The 23,869-nt window shown below is 42.5% G+C and overlaps 1 protein-coding gene across 1 annotated transcript; it reads left to right on the top strand.

Moving 5' to 3' along the window:
* The first annotated feature begins 631 nt into the window (after nucleotides 1-631).
* Nucleotides 632-23,861, top strand: pld2 (phospholipase D2). Its single transcript, XM_080749017.1, has 22 exons — nucleotides 632-747; nucleotides 1,232-1,374; nucleotides 2,098-2,191; nucleotides 3,095-3,160; nucleotides 3,243-3,301; nucleotides 4,092-4,337; nucleotides 5,773-5,916; nucleotides 6,013-6,096; nucleotides 6,255-6,333; nucleotides 6,427-6,537; nucleotides 6,759-6,977; nucleotides 7,118-7,292; nucleotides 7,808-7,926; nucleotides 8,028-8,141; nucleotides 16,685-16,789; nucleotides 17,226-17,314; nucleotides 18,698-18,811; nucleotides 20,087-20,133; nucleotides 20,431-20,565; nucleotides 22,125-22,278; nucleotides 22,750-22,867; nucleotides 23,013-23,861. Exons 1-22 carry the CDS (start codon nucleotides 634-636, stop codon nucleotides 23,235-23,237), a joined length of 2,754 nt encoding a protein of 917 aa, XP_080605143.1. The 5' UTR covers nucleotides 632-633; the 3' UTR covers nucleotides 23,238-23,861.
* The last annotated feature ends 8 nt before the right edge of the window (nucleotides 23,862-23,869 follow it).

The raw sequence follows: 23,869 nt of genomic DNA, 5'->3' as shown, positions 1-23,869 counted from the left end.
GGACTACTCTACACACGACATGAGCCCTGATGAGATAGATGGCTTCATGCTGAACAAGGGTGAGAATGATGCAATCATAAAATCACTGCATTTGATTGACAATGTCTAAAGGCCAGTTCACACTGGGCCAGATAACAGATAAAAAAATCTCTTTCTCCAGATATTTTTCCATTCAAAGTGGAAATATTTGCCACAGATAAAAGTATCTGTGGCAAATATCCGTGTTAGATATTCTTTTTATCTGTATCTACCATCCACTTTGAATGGAAAAATATCTGGAGAATTGAAAGAGATTTTTTATCTGTTATCTAGCCCAGTGGGAATGGGCCTTTATACCGTATGTTTAATATACGCCTAATACAGGGGTCTTCAACGTTTTTCAGGCCAAGGACCCCTTAGGGTTCAAATGGTTAATATAAAAGAGGAGAAAAAAGTTTGTATCACACAAATATTTGGAGGACCCCCTGTAGTAACTCTGAGGACCCCCTAGGGTCCCAGACCCCCTGTTGAAGACCCCTGGCCCAATATGTTAGACAATTTGTCTCAGTAGAAATTACGTAATTGTTGTCGAGCGACATGTTGCTGCAGCATTAATTTGCCTTCATTTTCCAATGCACAGATGGCCGAGCCTTTATGATGATACATACACTTTTTAAAATAAAGGAAGCGGGTATCCCTCCACTGCTGCCTGACACACCCATCACCTGCAGGGTGACCAACACTGAGAGATACACTACACGCTCTAAGGTCTGCAACCGCAGTTTCCTAACATACTGTGTGACCCATTAAAATATGTATTTCCTGGAATCTTCTAAATTTTGAATTGTTACCTTTCCCTATGGAATAGTGTCCTTTCAAGGAATATCTGAAATAGATATGAAACTTTTTGTTTCTTACTAGCACATATTCCTTGTGCTTATTCATTGCATGTTGATATGTTACTATTACTAGTGGATCATTGATAACATTAAAGTAACTATATAGTAAGAACTATATATTGTTTGTTGTTGTCATATCAATACTACAATTTAAGGTGTTAGTAATGACTACTAGTAACTGCAAAAGTTTATAGTGTAGTTACAATGATAAAGTTATATTGGAAATTAATGTAATTGTCTTAATTATATTAATATACTGTATCAGCAAATTCCCACAGTAAATTTCAACCCTTTCCACAGCAAACCAGTATTCTTTTACCACTTTATGGATATCAGTTCATAATCTCTCCCAGGTCCGTGTCTGTACATTGTACACTGTGAAGCTCACACATGGCCACTTCACCTGGACAGTCAAGAGGAAGTACAAACACTTCCAGGAGCTGCATCGTGACCTTTACAAGCACAAGATGATGCTCATGCTCATGCCTCTGGGAAGGTCTGTGTGCAATGCTACTTATCTTTTCATGCAAACAGGGGCGTCACAGGGGGAGGGGGAAAGTGGGACTGAGTTACTAGGGCCCAAGGTGGAGGGGCCTTAATTATTTTATACTTTAGCTATTGAAAAATAGCAGTTATACAAGCTCACCACGTGGCAACGAGTGCCGCGCTGCGAGCTTGTAGATCTGCTATTTTTGAAAAATCGTGAAAGTGTGTGCAAATCTTTTAATATATGTATTTTTTAAGCGAACATTTTTACCTCTGGGAGGTCCCTGGAACTAAATATTTTGAGATGGGAAATATAGGTTTTAAAAAAAAAACTATATCTGAAATATTCAAAGACTTGCACAATTTTTCACGATTTTTCAAAAATGGAGGATCTACAAGCTTGCAGCGCGGCACTCGGTGCCGCTCTGTGAACTTGTATATCTACTATTTTTCAATAGTTAAAGCACAAAATAGTCTAAATTCCCAGTTCCCAGTCTAAATGGGTTAAACCCCCTCCCCTATGAAGAACATTCATGGGGGACCCGCAATGAATCCTTGTACCCAGGGCCCTGAATTTGGTGCGACACCCCTGCATGCAAAATCTAACTCTGACTTTGCCCCAGCCTATTTGTTTAATGGGGAGTGGCGCGGCTGATATCGGGAGTGATGACTTGTAGTGATTTAGCATTTAGTGAAGGCGTGTGCATTCAGGATATTCAAATTCCACTTACAGATTTGCGAAAGAAAGGCAGCAGCTGAGAGCTATGGGTGAGGAAATGCCCACCCTACATGGGAGCGAGAGGATGAGAAGGACCTCTAGCAAACCGGTAACATGCATGTTGGCCCTCCAACACAAACACAAAACTGGGCAGAAAATGCCAGAAATACAGAGAGATATGTTACTGTACATCACTGGTTCTCAAGCACTGGGTTGGGACCCTATTGTGTTTTCACTAGTTTGGGTTCACAAGCTAAAATGTTTGGGAACCACTGCTATATATTACACACATTTGAAAGTTTGAAGAGAAGGTAAATTGTAGTGGCAAGGAATGTTACTTACTTCATTTGAAACATTCCACAAGATGTAGAACGATTTAGAAAACAGTGAGGTTTAGAACATTGTTAGGGCATCGATAAACATGTGAGTGCTTTGGACATGATATCCAATATCTGTTCATAAAACACTTTCTGTGGACATGACCCCTAATATACTGTCTAGGGGAGAGAGAGTGAAACAACACAAGGCATTTTGGAGGAGCACAAACATGAGCAAACAAAAGAGACATGTATTGCCAATAGCTAAATCAAGTTACAAATCTAAACAAAAGAGAAGCATAAAGACACCAGGGTGGCCAAGGCTAAAACAATAAACCAAACCCCAAACCCATACAAACACATCGACACTAGATTAAACAAAAATAAGTCTCCCTAAATAACTCAACAACACACAAGAAAAAGATGGAATAAAACAACCCTACCAATGTACTGTGTAATCACAGTGTACAGAATCATATGTGTTGATATTGTTAATGTTAAGGAGAAAAGAACAAGACTGGATTGAGCTTCTCCCAGGCTTATATACTGTACGATACTTGTCCGATATCCAACAATTACTGATTAATTGCATGGTCAAATCGACCAATGCCGATACCGATATTGCATTACATCTTTTCAGTAGGATTTTACCACTACATTACATTGTGTACCACCTTCTGTTCTCACTCTTGCAGAAATACCTAGAGGAATATCTAAATGGCCTGTTGGAGAACGCATTCTGTAGGAATGACCGCAGCATGGTGAGGGTCATATTGTATAAAATGCACAGACAAATTGATTTTATAAACAGCAAGGTGATAAAACCTTTTGTCTTTGTTTCAGCTGGAATTCCTTGATATCAGTGCACTCTCATTCATCGCTGATCTTGGGTCCAAAGGCTTGTAAGTACGATAAAACAAATACTATTTTGTGTGAGAGAGAGAGGGAGAGAGAACAGTATATCACAAATAAATAAATTGAGCCATCATTGTTATATACTGTGTGTTTAACTTTTTCTCTGCCATTTTAAACATAGCTGTAGTAAGCAGCTGCCAAATTGTCCTTACCTTTTAACGTGGGCACGCGCACGCATCGTGCACAATCTGTGCGCGACTCATCTAGTAGACGTGTAGACTCGGTGACAAGCTTTCGAATACAAAAAACCCCATTGAAAAAGACATATCCGTTGCCACGCTGTATCTCTGCTTATCAGCCAGTGTTTACATGAAAAAGCATTGAAAAAAGCCAACTGTGCGCTATGGTAACACGTGGACACGTTCGCGCACAAAACGCACGATATGTGCGGGGATCATAATCCAGGCGTGTAGAGACTGGATCAAAGTTTCCAAACGCAAAAATCCGATTGAAAAACGAACGTTCCATCGCCCAGTAGCTTCCACTTCTGTTACACAGTAAACCAATGGAGGCGGGACTATGGCCCAGGCTCAGACTGGATACGGAAAGCTGGATCCGGTCCAGACCGGAAATGACCGGATACAGTTAGGGGGGCGGGCCTAAAGAGCCAGAATCAGCAAAAATCTGCGCTAATACTTTTAATCCTTTCATAATGATTAAAGCTAATTAAACTTTGCGGGCTCTACGGGCATGGCAGCGCGGTACAGCGTGAAATCTACGGTCTCTACGGGGATCGCGAGGTATGAGTTAATTGCTATGTCTGTCACTTGGTCTCAGGGAAGGGCCCATCTCCAAGAGGTCAGGCGGTCACCGTATCCAAGGTCTGAACTGCATGGGCCACCATCAGTTCTGTTTCCGTTGGTCACGCCGCTGGCTGGTGGTCAAAGACTCCTTCCTGCTGTACATGAACCGAGAGAACGCCGGCGTCGCCTTTGTCCTGCTCTTTGACCCAGAGTTCAAAGTTAAAGTGGGACGTGCTTTCACAGATACCAAGTATGGAGTCTGCTTTGAAAACTTTGCTCGGTAAGTCAGTTGTTGAAGGTAATGTTATTCATACACCTAGAAGGGCTTTAGCTAGAACACAACCAATCTCCAAACGCATGTTTAGTTTTTTTTTTTAGTTTCTTTCTGATTGACACTTCAACAATCTGATTGCCCAGAGGTGTCTCGGAGACATGAGAGTTGAGTGTGCAAAACATAGTACAGAAGTACATCTATGGAACAGTAGGCAGTGCAGAGTTAACAAAGAATAGTGTACATACAACATGGATTAGCGTTCATGTTATTACGGATGGTTGGAATGCTACTGGGAACAAAAACAAATCACACAGGGTGAGGCCAAGTGAACACAAAGCAGTCTGTGGCATCATGGGAAAGCGTTCTTGTCAGACAAATTCTTGAATGGAGTCTGCATCATAGACATAGAAAGGTAGACGCCTCCATCGGCTTTGGGGCATATTTATCGCGGAACTGAGGGGATCTGCATCGCTTCCGCGTGCATCGCTTTTGCGTGCGTCACACATTTGGTCAGCCAATCGGAGGCAGGTGGGGGCAGGTTACGCAGCCTCTGAGAACAGCTGAGCTGCGCAATACACACACACACACACACACACACACACACACACACACATGCCAATAAAGCTCCGTTGAATTGATAAGTCCCGGAAAAGACGTGTAGTCACTTTGACTGGCAGCAGTCCCTTTGACTGGCAGCAGTCCCTCAGTTTTTCCGGACGTCCGGCCTCCAGTTGTTACACGTCGCTCCAATGAACTGCAGAGGCAGATGAGATATCTAGCGTTTTATATCTATGGTCTGCAGTGTCTAGACTAGAGAAGAGGGAAACCCTCGTAATTACTTCAAGCAGACGCAACAAGGACATGGTTAATGCCTTTATTGTTTGGGCCATAATGTTAGACATTTTAAAGTAATACAAAGCCATACAGTATTAGCCTGGGATCCAGACTTCTTCGCTACTGTACGTTCACTCGCTGCTCATTCTGGCCAGGGTCTTATTTGACTATTTCAATTACGTAGGCAAGTCTTGAGGTAAGTCAGGAAGTGACTCAAGTTTTACATTGGACAACACTGGTCTTGCCCGCCCTACAGACCAATCAGAAGCTGCGGTCTGTTTCTCCCGTTTGTGCACGGAGCTAGGAGGCTAAAATCTGCTAATACAATATTAACAGAATGCAGACCGGTTTTGACCCATGTGGGCATTCCCCAGGGTGTGGCCACACTGATTTTGTGAGCACTTTGCGTTCACCTGGACTGGAATTTACTTTATCTCAGACCATGATCACCCGGCCTATTTTGTTCTGGGAGTCTGCAGGGTGTTGTAATCAGTGTGCACGATCTGTCAACTTTTGTCATGTCTCAAAAGATTTTTTTTTTCCAGAATTAATATTATACTGCAATTGTTTTACATGTTGTTGAGTGTGTTTTGTTTATTTTGTTTAGAGGGCTGATCATCAAGTGCAACAGCTACAGACAGGCTCAGTGGTGGAGTCATGAAATCAACAAGTTGGCAGATGCCTGTGAGTTTTTCAAAGTGCAGCGTTTCGAGGGGTTCGCACCGCCACGGGAGGAAACCCTCACTAAATGGTTAGGCCCATGTAGTCTGTGTGCTATTTGCTTTGCCTACCATTCTGCAGCGTTCCTTATAATCAGTCTTCTATTATATTTATTGTGGGAGAACAGGTATGTGAACGGAAGTGGCTACTTCGAGGACCTGGCCAACGCCCTTGAACAAGCCAAGGAGGAGATCTTCATCACAGACTGGTGGTATGTGTCAGAATGATCAGTAGTGAGCAGGTCTTGACCTAAGAAAGATACATTGGTACACATTGCATGGTAAACATACATGTAGCTTGTTGTTCAGTATGAACGTGTCGTGTATGATGTATCAACATCGAGTATTGTCTCCTCGTTTCTTTTCCTAGGCTCAGCCCTGAAGTCTTCCTGAAGAGACCAGCTACTGACACATATTGGCGCCTGGATGAGATCCTCAAACGCAAAGCAGTAGGGGATCTCTCTCTGAACCGTTTATTCGTATTTATAATCGATCGGTAATAGATTTTTCACCTTTTCCTTTCTTCCTGTCCCACTCTGCAGGAACAGGGCGTGAAGGTGTGTATACTGCTTTACAAAGAGGTGGAGATGGCACTGGGGATCAACAGTGGCCACAGCAAGAGGACGCTAATGAATATGCACCCCAACATCAAGGTCTCAGATTCATTTTACGGTCTACTGCCATACTATTATGAATACAGAGAAGTCTCAGACCTCATTTCTCATTGACCATACCTGTACATCATATTCAGGGATTGAGAAACACCACCCCGCCTGGGGTATAAACATTATACCCTAGAGTATGACATACGAGCAAAATGGCCACCCTGTGAATGTGGTCATTGTCTTACATCTCCTTTCTTATGTCCATCCAGGTAATGCGCCATCCTGACCATGTTTCAGCCGTGGTGTTCCTGTGGGCTCACCATGAGAAAATGGTGGCCATTGACCAATCAGTAGCCTTTGTTGGAGGCATTGACCTGGCGTTTGGGAGGTGGGATGACAGTCAGTACCGATTGACTGACCTTGGTGTTACGGAGATGGTTAACAACACTAACCATGTAGTGGAGGCAGAGCCAAAAGATGAGACCGACGTAAGAGCTGTTTACAAATCTGTGTTTTACATTGTGTTCTATTTGAGCTATATACCACTATTGGAATATTTTCAATTTTACATGAGTATGCTCATAGTTATTTATTAACCGCTGTGTTCACTATATCCCTTTCACTTTAGATGCTAAAAGATAAGCAGGATAATGGATTGAGTGAGGTTCCAAATACATCAGAGCCGGAGCAGCCAGTCGATGAGAACCCAGAGGATCTGACTGGCAACAGTAAACTGTGGCTGGGCAAAGACTACAGTAACTTCATTACGAAAGACTGGACCCAACTGGACCGACCATTTGAAGGTGTTGTTTCTGTACTCTTTTAGAGGATTAGTTCACACCCAAAATGTATTTTTTCTATTGATTACTCACGCCATGGAGACTTGAGTTCAATAATATATTGTTTTTATTAATTTTGTTGCATTCCAACACAAAAAAAGGTATCATAGTAAATTTACCCCCATTGATTCTGGATGGAAACCCAAATGCATTTGGGTCCCCATCCGGAATCAATGAGGTAAATTTATTGCAATCAAATTATTGTCTTGGGAATGCGACAAAATACAAAACATATTATTGACCTCAAGTCTCCATGGTGTGAGTAATCAATAGAAAAAAAGTCATTTTGGGGCTGACTACTCCTTTAACATCCCAATGCATGCACAGGCCTTCCGCCTCACATACTGTACACACAAATCAAACATGTGCGCGCACACACACACACACACACACACACACACACACACACACACACACACACACACACACACACACACACACACACCAATGTGTGAGACTGTCATTACTCTTTTTCTCAGATAACATCGATCGCACTCTGGTGCCTCGCATGCCCTGGCGAGACCTGTCGGCAGCTATGCATGGCAAAGCTGCCAGGGACGTAGCCCGCCATTTTATCCAGCGTTGGAACTTCACCAAGGTCAGATTTCTAACAAACTGAGTTGTTTCTGCATGGACATGCTACAGCTACAGTAGATGGAAATGTGTTTTATCAAATTGGTTCCGTTCCGTCTTGTCTAGATCTTCAAGAGCAAGTACAAGGATGACTTCTACCCCTGCCTTCTCCCCAAGTCTCACACCACAGTTGACGTGTTGCCAATTACTGTGCCGGGATCAAGGAAAGCCAAAGTACAGGTATTTAATGCATTCACATACTCAAACACACACACACACACACACACACACACACACACACACACACACACACACACACACACACACACACACACACACACACACACACACACACAGACAGACTGATAAAAGTGTCGGTATTAAATAATACTTGTGGCTCAGGAGGTACAGCGCCCAGGGATTGACACTAACGGTTGCCCGACTGCCCGGGGCAAGTAAAAAAAAAAGGTCGGGCAGGTGAATTGTGCTACTGGGTTGCCCGAACGGGCAAGTGCACATTTTGAGCAACATAATAATGAGATGTGTGCCTATACTTGAACAGGGGCTACAGGGCTAGTTTTCCGTCTCTCTCTCCCTCCGAAGTCCCTCCACACGCCCCACACACACTGAACGAACGCGCGTGCAGGCAGCCGTCAGCCAGTGGCTATGTGAGCTCCGTCAAAAACAGCGAATCTACAAGGCATACACACTCACATTATGCTACAGCATGGTCAGATTAATGCACGCACTTTACGTGCTGAAGCACAGGTCACCAAACGGTGGGGAGAAAGTGAAAGAAGACAGAACTATTACCGCAAAAGTTGCTAAAACATTGACATGTCCGCGAGCGGCGCGAAGCGTCTATTTTAGGAGTGAAGCGTCTATTTTCCATGCTATCAACAGTGCTTTTCCGATGTTTCCCTCCCTGTATTGCGCTGCTACATAATGTATTTAATCATGAGCAGCATGCATGTGCACTGCAGGGCAGCCTGCTTGTTAGCGTTCTGTGCTAACAACTAACATAAACACATCTCCGACTCTGATGGTCTGCTGTCCAGCGTTGCCAGGTTTTGTTTGTGAGAGAGAAACAAGCAAGACTAGGGGGTTTGATTGATTGATTGATTGAAGAATTTATTAGAAGTTTGCAATAGAAAAAAGTACAGTTTCATGACAGTACAAATCACTGGTACAAGGTCAACTAAAAGGAGATCCTAGAAAGCCGAGGCTTATTTCCACAGGAACCACACTTTAAGTATCTCATATAACATTGAAAGACAGACGGATAGAACATAGTACTTTATCTAGGATAATATCAGTTTCAAAAGCATAACATCAAATACAAAGGCAGAAAAAAGAATAATAAAAAAAGGGGGGGGGGGCATGGGGGCTTAGGCTTAGTCTATTTACAAGTCACGGGTAGCAGCTGTCTGAAGGTGACTTTTCATACCAATTTTGAAGGAGGCTAGGGATTTGCTCTCCTTTAGGGCTTGAGGAAGGGCGTTCCACATGTTGATGGTGTAGCAGGAGAACGAGTTAGAGCCTTGTTTAGTGTTAAATCTACGTTGATGATGATTAGTGGAGCTGCCTCTGGTGTTGTGGTCGTGAACATCCTTGACCTTTAAGAAGTAGTTTGTCAGGTACATGGGAATCTTGGAGGTGTAGTGTATCTTGTACACCAGGCCCATTGCAAGATGCTGTACTCTGTCAGCTACTTTGAGCCATCCCACGCTTTCGTGGTGATGATCGGTAAGGTGGGTCAGAGGAGGAAGACCAAGCACAACCCTAATTAGTTTGTTTTGGGCTGTTTGAAGCTTTAACTTTAAGGCGGCTGGGGCGTCGCGATACCAGACAAGGACTCCGTAATCAATGAGGGGCCCAATAAGAGCTCCTCCTAGTGTCTTTCGGGATTTAGTATTGATCAGCGGGGCAACCCTTTGCAAGAAGCGAATTCGTTGGTTGACTTTATTGATAACCTTGGTGGTCATTTTTTCACTGGATAGGTTAGCCTCCAGGATGCAACCCAGGTAGCAGATGTAGTTTTTTCTTTCTATCACAGTGTCACCTACTTTAATTGTGAAGTTCTCAACTAGGCTAAGTTTCTGACTAGATCCAAAGAGGATACATTCAGTTTTGCCTAGGTGAATTGAGAGTCTGTTGTCATTGAGCCAGGTGCAGATCTTGTTAAGTTCACAGTTAAGGGCCTTTTCAACCTGCAATAAGTCTCTGCCGGAGACTAGGAGAGCCGAGTCATCCGCGAACAGAAACAGATTGCAGTCACAAGCAGATGACATGTCGTTTACGTATATTAAGAACAATAGTGGTCCTAGTATACTCCCTTGAGGTACTCCACAGTTTACTGGGAGGGGGGGGGACAGGGTTCCGTTGACTTCCACCATCTGTTCCCTCCCCACCAAGTAAGAGTGCATCCATCTCACTGCTGTGCTATCAAGACCAATAGCTTTGAGTTTTTCGATCAGAATAGAATGATCGACGGTGTCAAATGCCTTCTGGAGGTCCAGCATGACCATGCCGCAATATTTGCCATCGTGAATTTCACGTTTGATGTAATCATTCAAATAGATGAGGCATGTATCTGTGGAATGGGACTCTCTGAAGCCAGACTGGAACTCGTAGATCAGTTTATTCTCTTCAAGATATTTAGCCACCTGTTCATAGACAATTTTTTCCATTACCTTAGAGATGGAACTAAGGATTGAGATTGGCCTGTAGTTGCCAGGGTCAAGTTTACTGCCTTTTTTGTGCAGGGGGGTTACCTTAGCTAATTTGAAGTCCTGGGGGACATAACCCTGCTTGATAGATAGGGGGGGGGGTAGTTGTAGAAAAAAGTACTCAAAGGTTTGACTTAAGTAAAAGTATCAATACTGCAATATAGAAATACTCTTTTACAAGTAAAAGTACTAAAGTAAAAGCAAAAGTGCTAAAGTGGTTTACATATGTCTTATCATATTATAATTTATATCTGCAGTAAGTAAATAGTAACTAAAGTTTTCAAATAATTGTAGTGGAGTAAAAGTACAATATTAGGATCCAAGATGTGGAGTAGAAGTAAACGTATTGTACAGTACTTAAGTAAATATACTTTCCATCGCTGCGGGGGGCAAGTGGCCAAGACCTGAGGGCAAGTAGAATATGGCCTGTACTTGCCCGACGGGCAAGTGCCTCTGAGACCTTACTGTCAACCCCTGCTTCTTGGGAAACGGCCAAAGTGTCTTTGAGCAAGACGCTGAACCTTCAGTGTGTGAATATGTTTGTGAATGGGTGAATGTAATGCACATTCTAAAACACTTTGATTAAAGGCACTATGTAGATGCACTTATTTACCATTTATGGTATGTCTGTTCTTGGGTTGGATTTAACTGTTATGATAAAGTATGTAAATTCCCCTCATTGTGATGTCACGCCCAGGATAATTTGCTTAAGTCTGGCCATGCCAGGCTTTATGCAAATTAAGCCTTTGCACACCTATTAATTCTGTGAAAAATGTAAGCATGAAATGTCATTAGGAAATACATAAATGGATGAATAAGTGTATGAGTCCAATGAGTCAGTGTACAAATGAGTGTGGGAATGTGTTTGTGTACTGGTCATTTTAACCACTTAAATCCTCTGTTCTTAGTCAAACAGGCCTGAGTTACTGTGCTCGGACTGCTTTTTTCCGTCGACTCCAAATCTCTATGCCAAAAATAGTTGATGTACAATCTTAAATGTTCACCAGAGACTAGGCATGCTGGGGTTCAAATGGTTCATGTAAAATATTTATTCAATAGAGGGTATGCGCGTGGCATCATCGTACCCAGAAGTTATGCGGCCGGGAATGCCTACTGAGTGGCGAAAAACTGGGTCAGCAGGAGTCAGCAGGAGTCAGTAGGAGTGAGGAGTCAGTAGGAGTCAGCTGGAGTTAGTAAGAGAGGAGTCAGTAAGAGTCAGTAGGAGTCAGTAGGAGTCATGAGGAGTGAGGAGGAGTGAGGAGGAGTTTCCCAACAAGCGATTGACTGGCATATGATAGCTTGAGTGGCATATAAAGCTATTGCAGGGGTGGGCAACTTTGATGATGGTGAGGGCCACTATGTTTCCACCTTCACTCCAGAGGGCCACATTGCATATTGCTACTTCCTACTTTGTCATTCTAGTATCTCATTCAAAAGAAGCAACTGCGATGCATTTTGAGCTTGTAGATCGGCTATTTTTGCTTCTTTTGAATTGGAATCCTGAATTTTTTTTCTTTTTTTTGGAATCCTGAAATGTAACATTTTGATTTAATTTCAAACGCATTTAATTATATACTCATGTTAACTTTATGAGCCTAAATACAAATACATTGGACATAAAAAAAAACATTTTAATACTACTATACTAGTCATTAAGCTACTAATATAGACTGATGGAATTAAAGCAGGTCATGTTTGGAATTGTAACAGCTGAAATCAATTATAATATCAGTATTCCGGCATTAACCTGCGGGACCGCATTAAGTGAAGGTGGGGGCCGCATGTGGCCCCCGGGCCGCCAGTTGCCCATGTATGCTCTATTGGAATAGTCATAATCAGTTGACAGTCAGCTGATCAGGCCAATATGCTTCCTCTCTGAGGTAGCTTCTTTCTATTATAAAGCTGTATTCCCTAAGTTTTATGTCCTCTCCTGATGGAGTGAGGTAATTAACCCGGTTTGCCCATGTGGGAAGCCCAACATCTCCTGAAGGAATCCCTTCTTGGCCAGGGGAAATCTTGGACTTGAGCTTCAGGCAAGTCTAAGGGCTCTATTTTGATTGTCTTAAACCATTTAGGTAATCAGAAATTAGCCTACAAAAACAAATATGTTGCTACATACTGTACATGTACTGTAAGCCCCTCCCATACACTAAAATGTGTTCCCGGCCTGAGCTCTTATGCCTTAACTTAAAGGCCTGTCCATACTGTCTCCGACCAACAAATGTTTCGTCGGAAAGGTCCGATTCAACTACAAAATGACGTCACTCGCATCTTCTGAAAAGCATTACCCCGAATTAGAGTTCAGAAAGCTGCACGTCGAAAAGTCTGAACTCTCTGACGAAAAGTTTGGTGGTCGGAGACAGTATGGACAGGCCTTTAAGTTAAGGCATAAGAGCTGGTACTTAAGACAATCAAAATACAGGCCTAATTGTCAACCAGTAGTTGTCTTTAACCGACATCAAGGTATGTTGTATTAACGTACTCTATCGCACAGCTTGGTTAAAATAAAGTTTTATTCATTATTCACATGAAGTCTGGCATTCCTATTCTGGGCATGTAATATTAGGCGAACATTCAGTGAAAAAGTGTGAACATTCGGTGAAAATAGCCGATCTACAAGCACGCACCACATTGTAAGCTTATTTATTTTCGATTGGCTATTTTCTGCAAAGAGACTTGTTACAGAGGGGAAAAAGGAAGCACCCAAGTACAGACCCTGGGCCTGGGGCTAACCTGGTTATATACTATATGTTGGGTTTAAGTGGTTAAAATAATTCCCGGATTGCAGCTTTAATACATTGTTTCATATTGAAATTTGACACAATAGAAGTTTTTGTTAACAAAAATATGGCTCATCAGTAGTGCACACAAACTACAGCCAATGAACATTGTGGGAGAAACAGCAGCTCTCTTGAGAGCATTTTTGTGACGCACAGCCATAAATCCCAGAGGCCTGTCAGACCTGCAAACTACATTAGGGATGAGAAGCTATCGCTCTCAAGTTTGAAGGAGACTACTGTATCGACTGGAGATAAGAGATCGGAACACATACCCATCCTCAGTGTTAATTTAATCACATGAACCCTAGCGTCCATAATCTGGGGGCGAACCTTTGGTGAAAATAGCATATCTCCAAATTTGCAGCGCATTGTGATCTTGTAGATTGACTATTTTTGGCTAAGAGACTTGCTGTAAAGGGAAATGCAGTATTTGCAGAACTGTTATAGAGCCCTGGGGGACCCTGGTCAAATGAAACCTCTTAACCCTGGTCATCCCGCCCATGGTGTCGGCCATCCCACTCATGGCCATATTTTGTATTTTATAACAAAATGCCAGACGCCATAAAGTGTAACAATGGACCTTTATGGCTGCAGCATACTTCTTGCTGCTGAAACAAAAGTTCGGCAAGGTAACACTAATACACTATGAACAAAATGACATAATTGCGAAGAAAACAAATGCATTGCCTTGCCGGAGTTTTGGAAGTTCTTGTACCTCCAAGATTTTCTAACTGGTCAAAGATTTTCTTTCAGAAACATTTATGCATGCTTTATATTATATTATTTTATCTCCCCAGTCAACATTCAAGCCAGTCTAGGATTTCATCACTGTATACAGTGGGTGTGGTCTAGCGTTCAGCACACAAAGCAGAGCTGCATTGAGTATAAACAAAAGTTTTTTTTTTTTTAGTTTTGGCAAGCCTAACAAAATGTGACTTGGTCTGAAGTACGCTGCCAGCTTTGCTGTCCATTTTTTGTGCATTTAAAGTGTTAACACTCAGGATTTTACTCTGTAAGTCACTCTACATTGCACAGTAGCAGATAGCTGAGAACGATGATTTTGTTTGACATGTCATTATGTCATAACATAATTACCATGGACAGGCAATTTTCTAAAACCTTTGATAATACTGAATCAGATGACAGTACCTTGTAGTAAACACCAGTGATCCTGTTGCTCATACCATAAATAAAATAACATAAAGGCTGTTAAGCTAAATGCCTTTTTTGCAGGGTGGGACAACATACAGGCAGTCAAACATGAAATATAGCACCCTTTAGCTCCCATGAACAATTGCTCCAATGCCCTTTGGCGTCATCATGTAACAAACTCTATTCAATAATGTATGAACGACTATTCCATCTTCACAGTCTGCATTGAGGAGTTTATTAGACTCTGGGTTACTCTCACTCACTGTCTGATTGAGAAGTTTTTAAAAGAATGTACTGCTCAGCAAGTTTGATGTGGTGTTTTTTGGGGTCACGAAATCTATTGTTGTGTTTGTTTGTGTTCTTGTATTGTGGGTGTTGGCCTGTAAGCCTAAACCTACATGAGCTCTCTTTTGTGAGGTGGCTACGCTATTGTGTTGTGCTGCTTCCTTGTCAAGGTCTCCCAGCCAGCTCTATAGAAAATCTCGAGAGAGCACATGGTACAATGTTCTTCAGATACATAACATACATAGCCAATGTAGAATGTAGTAGTTTCAACAAGTCAAGTACAAGTTAACAGAACAAGTAAATAGAATTGAATAGGGATGTGACGATACATTGTGAGACAGTTAAAAATCAATACAAATGTGTGATGATTTAAATCGGCCCGCCTAGGACTCCGGAGGTCCCGGAGGTCCCAGGTACGATTCCAGCTCTCAGCAATTTGTCGATGTGTCCCTGAGCAAGACACCTAACCCCTGGCTGCTCTCCTCTGTGGGCAAGTTACCCTGTGGGATAAGATAGGTATGGGGGGAAAAAATTAGGCTGGCACTAAGACTGAACTTCAGCAGTGAACTGTGTGTACAGTTTATATCAGTGAACAAAATGCTCCTACTGTTAGATGTTTCTAATCTGGTGGAGTGGTATCTCAGCCCAGGGTGCCCGCAGACTAGGATGAAACCACGCTGTGTTTTGGGGTGGTGCTTCCAAACCATTTAGCCTGAAGGTGGCGCCCCACCAAACAGACTACTTCAGAGTTCAGACTACTACAGACCGGCAGTCGAATTAATTTGGTACTCTGGAGATTGGTTGGAAGGTGTGGAGAAAAAAAGTTACTTTCTGGGAGCCAACACCGAAAAACGACTACTATGGTGCTAAAATGGCCCATAGCTTGAAGTCTTTTTCAACAACAAACACATGAGGCATTTAGCACGCATGCCTGATAAGGTAGCTCCCCACCTGAAAGACTGTTCCACTCTCAATTTAGGTGGCATTTCAAAGGCTTATTCCTTCAATAAATCCAATGAATGGTTTTTACAGCAGTTTTTCCACGTAGCTTAGAACTAAAACAAAGCCAACCAGAGAGCTCTCTCTCTCCTCTCCATTGGCTGCCTCTGTGATCCGGTCATTTGAAGAATTAATCCAGCGTTGAGGCGATTACATGGAGAATGCAGAGTAGGCCTATCATAACAGCTTGGGCTGAAGATCCAAAATTCCTATTTTGAGCATAAGAGTAATAAGGTCACCACAGATCATTTGATTTGGGGTTGATTTTAATAGTATTTTGTGTGGAATGACTATAAAGATTGCTGAAAAGATTGGGACATTGGCTGGTGTCATAACCCATGGCAGGGTTGATTTCTATTGAAGTAAAGGTGAAAATATTGGCAAAAAACAAAAAAAGAACGGGTGCATTGTTTTTGTACAAACAATTGTGAGTGTATTTTTTTTACTTGGTTTTGTTCACACGTGTGTTTGTGTATCTGGCATAATAACAATCCTTGTGAAGTGCCTTGGACGAAGGCGCTATATGAATGCACCATTTACCAGAGCGCTCTACCTCCTCTCCACCAGCCCGACGGTCAGTGGCCGACGAGAATATTTGCTGCCCATTCAACAACAGATTTTCGGCCACAGGTGTTTTCCAATGCTTACTGACGTCGCCGCCGTGCAGAGCTGCCTTGACACTCAGCCTGAATTTACATTTTGTTTCACTCCATTAGAAATGTATTTTCTTTAATGGGCATGGCTAGGGATTCAGGGGCTGGAGCCAGACTAGGTCTTAATGAAGCATATGATTTTTATGCTATGATACAAACTGTGTGTTTTAACTCAATTCTGTAAGGTTTTGCGCTCTGTGGATCGTTGGTCTGCTGGAACCTGTGAGAGCTCAATCCTCAAAGCCTACATTGACACAATTGAGACCAGCGAGCACTACATCTACATTGAGGTACTGTATTTTAATTCACTGTAAACATGCACAAGCACAGAGTTTTCATTTGTCTATGCATTTCAGTGCTTACTGCACGAGACAGAGATTTGCTTTTTAGATGTTGGACTGCATTTGCCAATGTTCACAATAGCATGTACAGTATTAACCTGGCAAGAGTGAATACAAAATGTATGTCTGTACAGTACTGCATCCCTAACATCTGCATCCCTGACTGACATCTCTTGATTAACTGCATAGCATTGCACACACGCCGTTCACATGACATTGAGAGACCCTGCAACCAGCAAGCCTGTTTGTAATCATAAAGGAAGCGGATGAGGGCTGAATGACATCACATTCACAGCTTGGTGCTTTCCTTGTCACCATCGCAGCTTCCCAGTCATTCCAGCTCCTCACCTCATACTGAGTTGCCATCTGTTTCTCTGTTTTTCAGAACCAGTTCTTCATAAGCTGTGCTGATGGGAAGAGCATTCACAACGGGATCGGCGATGCAATTGTGGATCGAATCCTGCGTGCGCACAGGTGTGCCGCCAGTCCCTCTGTTTGTGTTCACATTGTCTGTGTGTTGGCCTCTGTTCAGACCCTGTCCACACTGTACAGTCATGCTTATGGCTCTTTTTGGAGCTGTGTGAAGCACAGGCTCCCTATACGTGGCTGTGTGGGTCTGTGTGTGTCTGTCTGTCTGTCTGTCTGTCTGTCTGTGTGTATGTAGCCTGAACTTCCTAAACTTCGGCACGCCACTAGTCCCACAGTTTTGCCACCACACACTCGCGCCATATGTCAAATCGACCGCCTTACTCGGGAATCGTGGGCTATTACTTTTCTAAGAGAAAGGTTCTATAGTTTAATTGATATTAATTTATTAGTGAATTAATTTTCCCCATTGACTTATAATGGGAATCGCAAAAACTCACATTCAATTATTTGTCTCTCGCAAACCATAGGGGCTAGAGTTTAAAGACTTGGAGAGGAGGTTCATAATGATTTCAAGGATTAAATAAAAAATAATTGTGTCATTTGGCCGCATGGTGGCGCCATAACACCCCACTTTACGTTTTGGCCTGTAACTCTTGAACCGTAGGTCGGAAAATTAAAAATATTTTTTCCCTGGATTCCTTGGGTCATGACGCATCTCCCCATATAGGCCATTTGCGCCATGATAGATTTTCCGCCATCTTGAATTTTCTCCAAAACACACTTTTTGCTCCTTTTCCTACATATTTTCTTCAAATGTCACAAAAATCGGTACACATGATCCACACACACACACACACACACACACACACACACACACACACACACACACACACACACACACACACACACACACACACACACACACACAGCTCCACTTCACACGGGTGTGATTTTTGACTAAAGAACTACTGTAAAGGACCTGCAGTGTAACCTTATTTGGGCCTTGCTCAGGTGGTAGTACTAACCCTGATTTCTCAGAACCCAGAACTCAGAACTTCAAAATGTATCTCCCACCTCCATTTTTAATGGAAATGTATAAAATAGAATAAAATAAAATAAAAACTTCGTCATCTGCCCTATCGTCTAAATAGGGCCCCTAGTGGTATGTGTATTAAGTAACACTTAAAGGAGACTTCACCCATTTTCAACATGTCTTCATATAATTGGTCCTGCCTAATGCTCATTATAATGGTACCTTTTTTTGTCTACAAAAAGTTTCTATTCCTGGAAAGTTAGCATGCTATAATAGAAGCCATTGTTCTCGCATTCTCCTCCTGTGAGACACAGACTGAGTAGAAAGAATTTGTAACCATATTATCATGAACATTTGGTGAACACCAATTATATGAAGATGGGTGAAGTCGTCATTTAATAACAGGTGACAGCTAATATAAAAGATGACAAGCCTTACTCCATGAATTCTTTCAGTGAGCAGAAGAAATACAGAGTGTTCGTGGTGGTTCCTCTTCTTCCTGGGTTTGAGGGAGACATCAGTGAAGGAGGTGGAAATGCCATTCAGGCTATACTTCACTTCACTTACAGGTGAGAGTTGCTGAATTTGGGAATTGGCAGTCAAACATTCTCATCGGCTAACCGCTGGCTTAGCGTCCTCCCAGATCTTTATCCTGATCATCTCTAACCTAATGCCTAGTCTCAGGTAGCCAGAGAGTCAGAGATCAACATCTACTAATACGTATATGGGGAAATGTAATATCTTTGTATGGGCTTGGCAGAGAAAACCTGTGCCAGCAAACCTGCTTTGAAAACCAATCCTGATAACTGTCCCAATTTGAACAACCACCACTTTGCATTGGTTCTGCAACAGTCGCCCCCCCTTCCCCCTGAATTGTTTCCACTGAGTTTTAAACAATTCATTACATTTAGATGTCCTAGAGATCTTGGATTATCTGGCTATGTGAGACTAATTCATGCCTAAATACAACCATTAGTACTTGGTGTTAATGCAATACATTGTGGGAATGATACTTACTATACGTCCCAGGTGCATCCATGCAATGTTTTTTTGTTATAGTTATTCTATTTATAGTGACTCATAGGAATAGACTATGTGACAACCAGGTATAGTCTGGTGAAAACCGGAGAGACGAGTGACAGCCGGAATGTAGACGGCACCTGGGAGCAGGTTGGGTTAGCGCCCCAGCCTGTGTCTTCCGTGAGGAAGAAGCCCAACAAACCCACGGTTAGGCCTTTAGGAGGGCCATTCAAGCCGCAAGCGGAGCCTGCAGCACCGCCGTTGGGCAAGGTGGAGCCTGCAGTACCATTGAGGCTCAAGAATCCACCACTCCTGAGTGAAATGTCTGGGGCTGAAGTCTGGTGCAATGCACAGGTCCTGGACCTGGTGAGAGCAGAAGTGGACCTGGTGACGTAGGAGGGGCCCGGACAGGAGTAAATCCACATAGCCTAGTCCTTCCAAGCGTCAGACTTCCTTTCCTAGTCTTGGCAGAGTAGTTCTGGAGTGGTGGAGTGAATGGTCCTGTCTTTCCCTAATGGGACGGATCGTGGGTAGCTACTGGGACATAAGTCGGGACTTGATCAACCCCGGCTGGGTCACCCAGGTGAGGGGTATGATGTTGCGAGAACCGAAACCCCGATGAGCTTGGGCTACATCACTGAGGATACGTCCCAGGTGCATCCATGTGATGTTTTTGCGTTACCGTTCAGGAGCCACTACCTAACTTATTTTCTCACTACCTGTGGCCCTCCATCTGTTTTACAAAGCCGAACATTGTGGCTTTTCTATATTAAGTATTAATATAATTTATTTGGTTTAGTTTATGATGGCTTTTAATGTTTTAGGACTATGTGCCGAGGAGAACATTCCATCCTATCGAGACTGAGCCAAGGTGAGCTTCCTGTTTTAACTGCTGACACATTCAACTCAAAATCCATCTAACCAGAAAATGCCACCTATTTCATTCCTAACATGTGTCTCTTTCTTTCTTCTTGCGTTGCTCCTTTTAACTGAAGCTACTGATACTAGGTATCTGTCAAACAGGTCTCAATTCTCATCCTTAACGAACCTCTTCTTTTTGCATTAATCTTTAAAGTAAATATTGTAATAACAACAATCTTTTTGCTCTAATTTAATCTTTATTTTCTAGCTGTCTAGCTGTCCAATGCATGTTTCTTGTCTCTCCCAGTCAAGGACCAGTGGACTGAGTACATCACTCTGTGTGGGCTGAGAACACATTCCCAACTCTCTGAGTCTCTTGTCACAGAGCTCATCTATGTCCACAGTAAGACCATCATTGCTGATGACCGTCGCTATATCATCGGTGAGTCACCAGTGGAACAAACTCATTGATAGGCAGGACATCACAGCAATCTTGAATAACCAGGGAATCACTGTTAGATTAAGAATAGCTCAAGTATTCTTTTAAGAATTGGTAATATAATAAAAACCCTAATGAAGACTACTGTTTTCAAAACATTGGCTATCCTTTTAACTCTTTCTGTGCGAAAACCGAATATTCTCGGTTCTTTTTTCCATTCCAATACTAATTTTTTAATCTATTTCGCTTACCCTGAGCTGCTAGTAGCGACGTGGGTGGTCCTGGCTCCTCCACCGCCTCCCAACGAGCCATTCTACTTGTCCAGATGATTTATTCCATTGAAAATGGTTTAGAAAAAAGTTTAGAGCCCCCCCAAAAAAACGCTGTTTCAGCAAGACGTATTAAGGATTACAAGAACCGACATTATTCGGTTCCTTTAGTAAAATGAATTAAATAATCGGAGGCATCAACGAAGCCCCGGTCTAATTTAGCATCCTAGCACAAGGCCGCGATTCTGTTTACACGGCCGGTAATGGGAAGAAAAGGCCGCAGCACGCCGCCCACTCCAATAGAAAAACACATCTTTACAGCGGATTTTCTCTGGAATGTGTTCCGAGGCCAGCAGACAAGTTATTTTGGCGGCTGAATAACTTTAGATCGCTCTTCTAAAAAATTATATAGTCGATTGCTAACTGATAGCTAACTTCCTCCGGCTCGCTAGCATAGCACTCATTCGAGTGAAAAGCCAAGCCAGTTCAGGCTGGCGACCCGGATGTGATAGTGAATGCCTACGGGAGAATGGCTGGCACTCTAGCGGCACCTAGCGGCGCCCGGCAGCTATTGAGTTAACATAAAACTGTTTTTGCAAATTATTTATATAACATTGATTCATACTTGACAGGTAGGTGGCAGCTGTTGAGATTTAAAATGCATGAATAATGATGTTCCTACAGTGTACAGTAGGAATAACGATAGTTCCTATCTGCTATTTGCTTACAGATTTAAGTGGAAGAAGGAACATGGGATAGATTCAAACTAAGAATAATAACTGCTTACAGAGCGTTGCAAAGCCTTTTGTCTGGACATCACAAACTCAGTGTTAAGGCATGTCATTATTTAAACAAATAGCTGATCTACAACCTCACAACGGGTCCCATTGCAACACGTTGTGGGCTAATACTGTACTGCAGATCACCTATTTTTGAACATTTTATAATATGACTAGTAGTAGTTAACATACTGTAGTGACAGTGACAAAGTCTTAGAAAGTAAATGTGAAAGTCTGAAATGACAAGAAACATGCCAGCTGTTGCCTCTAGGTTTTTTGTGCCTGCTTTCTTTATTATAATTACTATGAGATTTTAATGGAAAGTCTGAGCAATAAGTACTGCTGGACTTGTGTGATATTAGGCAAAAGGATTGAGGTCAAAGGTGAAAAGGACCACTCATTTTAAAGAATATTTTTCTGCTAGGATATTTATATTGTAATAAGGAGTTCTGCTTCCCAGAGCATGTGACTCTAGTAGTCCGTTAATGAGAGAACATTCCACTTTGTGATCTAGGCTCGGCCAACATCAATGATCGCAGCATGTTGGGCAGCAGAGACAGTGAGCTGGCAGTCTTGGTGGAGGATGAAGAAAGGGTTCCCTCCACCATGGGAGGAGAGGAGTACCAGGCAGGACCCCTTACTCTTGCCCTGCGCAAGGAGTGCTTTCGGTAAGGACAAAATCGTAGTTGCAAACGACATGATTGTACGACAAAGTATGAATTAGGCTTGACTGTAAGCATGCCTGAAGGGTTACAGGAGGGTAATCAGTAGTCCCAGGTTTTTAGAAGTCGGCAGGCCCACCATTAACTGTTCCAGTTCATTTTCCAATAGCTTCATTTGATTGGCTCAACAGCAGATCTGAACTGGAAACGTGTGTCAGTACAAACCTGCTGCCGAGGCAATCAAATGCAAGTGCCACTATGGGCAAATTAACTGGAACAGGAAACGAGGATGCCACCTTTCGACAACCTGGGACTACAGCTATTGAAAGAATTTAGCATTTGATGGAAGTGGGTGCACAGCATTTGTCCTAGTGTAAACCACACCCTGAAATCCTTATCTATTAATAGTTTCTTGTCACTGGCTATAGTTTGAACACACTATATTGAAATCTTTGACAATATGTATGTTTCTATCAGGGTTCTCGTGGCAGCGGATTCAGACCCCAATATCAACATCGATGATCCAATAAGTGACGAGTTCTTCTTTTTGGGCTGGAATGCATCTGCTCAAGCTAATGCTGCAATTTATGACAAGGTAATCTAATAATCAAACATTAAGTGCTTACTGCGTGAATGTGAATTTATATTTTACCTTTGTTGCCATGGATTATGTAACCTCTATTTTTTCCTTCTCTGTCCTTTGCGGTTCATGGCTGGTCTTTGCTGTGATCCTGATCCAGGTCTTCAACTGCCTGCCCTGTAAGGCTGTTCACAACATGCGAGAGCTGAAAGAGCATTCCGTCAAAGAACGTCTCTGTGACACAGACCCTGAGAAAGCAAAAGAGGAGTTGAAGGCCATCCGAGGTCTGCTGGTCCACTTTCCACTTACGTTTCTGAGTGAAGAGAACCTTCTGCCTCCACTGGGCAGCAAAGAGGGCATGGCCCCCATAGGACTGTGGACATAATGCTTGATTTATACTTGGATGCACAGAGTTTCGCACACCGAAGATAGCAGATCTCCCAGCTCACAATGTGTGTGAGCTTGTAGAGCTATTTTCGGAGTATAAATCGACAGTACAAAGTTAACCATAGAGGTCAATGTCAGTACTCTATCCAACAGATCCCTGTTACCTAACTAATCATTAAACAAAATAAAAATAATAGTAGCGACTATGACCAATATTATGAGGTGGATTATAGACCATAACGTAACATAACATACCGTACTTTTTTAAAATCACATGTATTTTTTTATTTTCCTAAAAGACTAACATGATGATAGGCTACTCTGAAATAACCACTGAAATGTGCATTTGACAATTGATAATTTGCCTTAACTGTAGATTATTTGTTTTAAAATAGGTGTTTATTATGGCAGTATCTGCTTTATAACTTCCACAATGCAGACTGAACTGTGGCAAAGGCCATATATGTGAATGTATGCGTAAGAGGGAGGATTGGAAGGTTGGATTAGAAGTCAAGCATCTCAGAACTGGGGAACATTGTGTACATTTATTGTGGCAAGGTTTGGGTTGGGTGGATCTCTGTATTTCTCTCTCTTTCCTCCTCCCTTGCACTTTCTTTCCCTCTTCCCCAT

This window comes from Nannobrachium achirus, assembly GCF_963921795.1.
Source record: "Nannobrachium achirus genome assembly, chromosome: 19".
NCBI classification, from domain to species: Eukaryota; Metazoa; Chordata; class Actinopteri; order Myctophiformes; family Myctophidae; genus Nannobrachium; species Nannobrachium achirus.
This window is presented reverse-complemented; position numbering and strand designations above follow the sequence as displayed.